Here is a 3795-nt window from a genome sequence, read left to right as displayed (position 1 = left end):
CTCACTTAAAAAAAGAAAATGCATTTTCTCACTTTCTAATCACATATAAATGGTATAGTCCTCAAAAAAAAAAAAAAATTGTATAAATAAATGAAATTTGATTCTGACCAAGAGTTTGTTGATGAGCAAAAAGCCATAGAATAGTCCATAAGTAAGGAGCAAAGTTCCCCAAGTGGTTCATCTCAAGGCTGTCAAGTCTTAAAATATAGTTTTTTATTATTATTATTTTAGTAATTGATGTTATGGTAATCATTGTTCAAGAATAACAAAATTATTTTGTTTGTTGTTGGCTTTCCAGACTCTGAGACCAAAATTTATATGAAGAAGTTAGGGAAGGAAATGATTGAATATTGTGGGGGTTTACCATTGACAATCACTGTACTTGGAGGTCTTTTAGCAACAAAGCAAACATGGGAAGAATAGGAGGATGTGCATAAACATGTCAAATCATACCTTCATGAAGAACAAAACTTACGAGTCAACAAGGTGTTAGCTTTAAGTTATAATGATTTACCTTCCCACTTGAAACCATGCTTTCTATATTTAAGTCATTTCCCTGAGCACTTTGAGATACCAACAAAAGAATTGATTCGAATGTAGATGGGTGAAGGTTTTATATCACAAATTCAACACAGAGGAGGAAGAGAGGATACAATGGACGATGTTGGAGACCGATATTTAAGGGAGCTAGTGCAAAGGTGCATGGTTTTGGTGGGGAAAGAGGGCTCACTTGGAAGGATCAAACATTGCCGAATGCATGATCTTATGAGAGACTTTTGCGTATCAAAAGCCCAAGATGAAAATTTTCTCAATTTCACCAATACTCTTTACATGAAACAACGTGAAGCACAAATTGGTAAAGTTCGAAGACTTACTATAATATCAAAATCAGGTAATAATTTCATCAAGGGAATTAAATTTAATGAATATCCTTACCTTAGGTCTCTTCTCCACCTTTTGCCTTGTCATCAAAAATCTTATTTTAAAGAGTCCCGTTTCAAGAAATTGAAGTTGGTTAGAGTCTTACTTCTAGAATATTTCAAAAACCACCTAGGAAAATTACCTAAAGGCACTGGATGTCTCATCCACTTGAGATATTTATCTCTAAAAGGAAGCAATATAAATGAGATGCCATCATTTATTGGCAATTTGAGGTGCTTTAAGACACTAGATTTGCGGATCAAATTCTACCCATCAAATTGCATTTTAGTGGACTACATTTACCAAAATACTAGTTTATTGGACTCCATCTCCAAACCAAGAGTGCCAAATGTGTTTAAGTATATGAAACAGTTGAAGCATCTTTATTTACCCAATAGATATAAAGTATGTGGTAAGTTGGAACTGGCTAATCTTTCTTATTTGCAGACATTAATCATTGTTCAACCCAAAACCATTCAAATTCCGACATGGTTTGAACTCAACCGTCTTCGGGTTCTTAAAGTGAGGAATAATAAATGAGCCCAAGATGCAATGCAAATGCTAATATCAAGGTGTCTACTTATAGAAAAGCTAAATCTATATTACTGTATAAAGAAGCTTCCAGAAGCTCAACAATTCTCTCCAAATCTTGCCAAGTTGAACTTATGTAACACTTGTCTTGAAGAAGACCCAATGCCAACCTTAGAGAAGTTGCCCAATTTAAAAAATCCTCTGCCTCTTTTATAAGTCTTTCGTAGGGAAGGATATGGTTTGTTCTGAAGGAGGATTTCCTTTGCTTCGGTTTCTTCTTGTTGAGTTGTACAAACTAGAGGAGTGGAGGGTGGAGGAAGGAGCCATGCCTAGTCTCTGCCATTTGATAATTAACTATTGCTGCAACTTGAAGACTATTCCAGATGGATTGAGGTTCGTCACAACCCTCCAGGAATTGGAGATCAGAAACATGTCAAAGTCATTTGAAGATAGGCTTGACGAAGGAGGACTGGATTTTGACAAAGTAAAAAATGTGCCTTCCCATGTAATTAGGTAATGATAATCAGGTATAGTAATGAATTATTGCATATTTGATAAATTTTAGGGTGCTTCTTTTCTTCTAAATATCTCTCTCCAATTAATTCAAAATTTCCCCGATAATATTAAGCAAAATTTTTCCGTAATGTAAGGGTAATTCTTCTTTTGATTAGAATGAAGCTCCTATCTATTCTTTTCACTTTTTTTTATTAGGTCTTTATGAACCTACAACCTATTTGCTCATTATATTACAGGTAAATTCTTTTCTGCTTCATCTTGTGGTGGACTCTTTATTTTTGCCTCTGTTATGAATAAATTAAGCAATGAGTTTTATTTGACAGTTTTTCTTTTAATTACTATAGCTTAAATACATTGTTCAAATTACAATTTTACATTATTAAATCCATCAATTCATCCTTCCTTATCTATAACTTCAAACAATTGTTCAAAACACAATCTTTACTTTCATGTTAGATAATGAAGAACTGAAAAAAGACTTGTTTGTAACTATGTATTGTGAATGAAAAATGACAAATATGTTTCATAACTTTACGTTAGATATTAGATGGAAAAGAACCATATGTGACCCACTTAGTCAAAAAGAGATATTAATTATATAATCTATGAACACGGAAACCTCAGCTACATTATTTTAACATCCATATCAATAAATAATATCAAAAGATTTGAAAAGAATGGACAAAGATGATTAATTAGTAGTGGTGTGTCTTCTTGTTAAAATCTATTTTATTTTATTTATTTTATAAAAATAAAATAAAATCTACCTCATGAGAATTTCCCATGGAAAAGATAAGGACAAAGACCGATGTTTACTTCTCATTCCAAGTTGATTTGAGTAGTTGTCATATATTGTAATATAAACACCTACTTGGGAAATGCTATATCTACGCAAAGGACGACACTGGGTTTGAGTCAAACTAACAGTTTAAGCATCTATTCCAAAATGATAGCTGACTTTTGCTGCCAATTGCAAAAGGTTTTCTGGCCAACTCTTGCAGTGCTGCAATAGTCTTTGCTGCAATAATCTCTGCATTGTTTGCAGTTGTTAGTGTTCGCTCTCTATCTGTCAGAATTTTGAGTGCTATATCTGTCCATAAAAACAATACATTTCATCATTGTCAAAGTTTTCATGCCCAATCAAAATTTCTGTGAGGACATCAAACTATGTAATGAAAATTTTAAACAATTGCCTCAAACTCAATATTATTTTGTTGTGGGGCATACCGTACATATCATGGGTAATAGTAGCAATAAGGATCTCCATGCGATCATTAGGATCCAAGTCGTTTAAAGAAGTCACAGAGAATAGATACGAAACCATGTCTTTACGTCCCCGCAAAGCTGCTATGTGAAGTGGTGATTTGTTTTCAATACTGAGGATCAATGGCAGTGTCACGCTTTTTTTCACCATCTCCTCCGCAATTGTCACAGATCCTAATTTCGCAGCAAAGCACAGGGCTGTATCTCCATCCATGTTTTTCAGTTCTAACTGTTGCGGAGTCAAAAATCGCACCATTTCTTCTACAAATTTATGTGTTTAGATGCAGATGAGATATGAAGAACTGTCTCACTCGTTTTTGTAATAGAATATTCAACGACATCTGGATCTTCCTCAAGTATAGACTTAGCAACTTCCCAATCACCTTTTAGGGCAGCTTCATAGAGGCGTAGCTATTGAGATTTTGTTTGTCCTGGAATTTTAAGCAGCATATTAACTAAAATGCATGTTTTCGTGATGTGATGCCCTAGACCCAGTTATATGAGCCAAATACGTGACTATCACTGCATACGTTTTAAAGTTTTCCCATGCAAGGTGTAACGTTT

At 34.0% G+C, this 3795-nt stretch overlaps 1 protein-coding gene and 1 pseudogene across 1 annotated transcript; one reads left to right on the top strand and one right to left on the bottom strand.

Moving 5' to 3' along the window:
* The first annotated feature begins 220 nt into the window (after window positions 1-220).
* On the top strand, window positions 221-1969 carry LOC126704749 (putative disease resistance protein At1g50180; annotated as a pseudogene).
* A 919-nt stretch (window positions 1970-2888) lies between these two features.
* On the bottom strand, window positions 2889-3487 carry LOC126704748 (uncharacterized). Its single transcript, XM_050403762.1, has 2 exons — window positions 3196-3487; window positions 2889-3058 (listed from the first exon to the last, which is right to left on the bottom strand). The coding sequence occupies exons 1-2, from the start codon at window positions 3485-3487 to the stop codon at window positions 2889-2891; spliced, it is 462 nt and encodes a 153-aa protein (XP_050259719.1).
* Between the last annotated feature and the right edge of the window lie 308 nt (window positions 3488-3795).

This window comes from Quercus robur, chromosome 11, assembly GCF_932294415.1.
Source record: "Quercus robur chromosome 11, dhQueRobu3.1, whole genome shotgun sequence".
Lineage (NCBI taxonomy): Eukaryota > Viridiplantae > Streptophyta > Magnoliopsida > Fagales > Fagaceae > Quercus > Quercus robur.
This window is presented reverse-complemented; position numbering and strand designations above follow the sequence as displayed.

Excerpts from the sequence above, each read along its gene's own strand:
- LOC126704748 (XM_050403762.1), bottom strand. The coding sequence starts at position 3,487 with ATGGTGCGATTTTTGACTCCGCAACAGTTAGAACTGAAAAACATGGAT. Across the intron at positions 3,059-3,195 it reads TATTACCCATGATATGTACG|ATATAGCACTCAAAATTCTG; the intron begins GTATGCCCCACA and ends TTTTATGGACAG.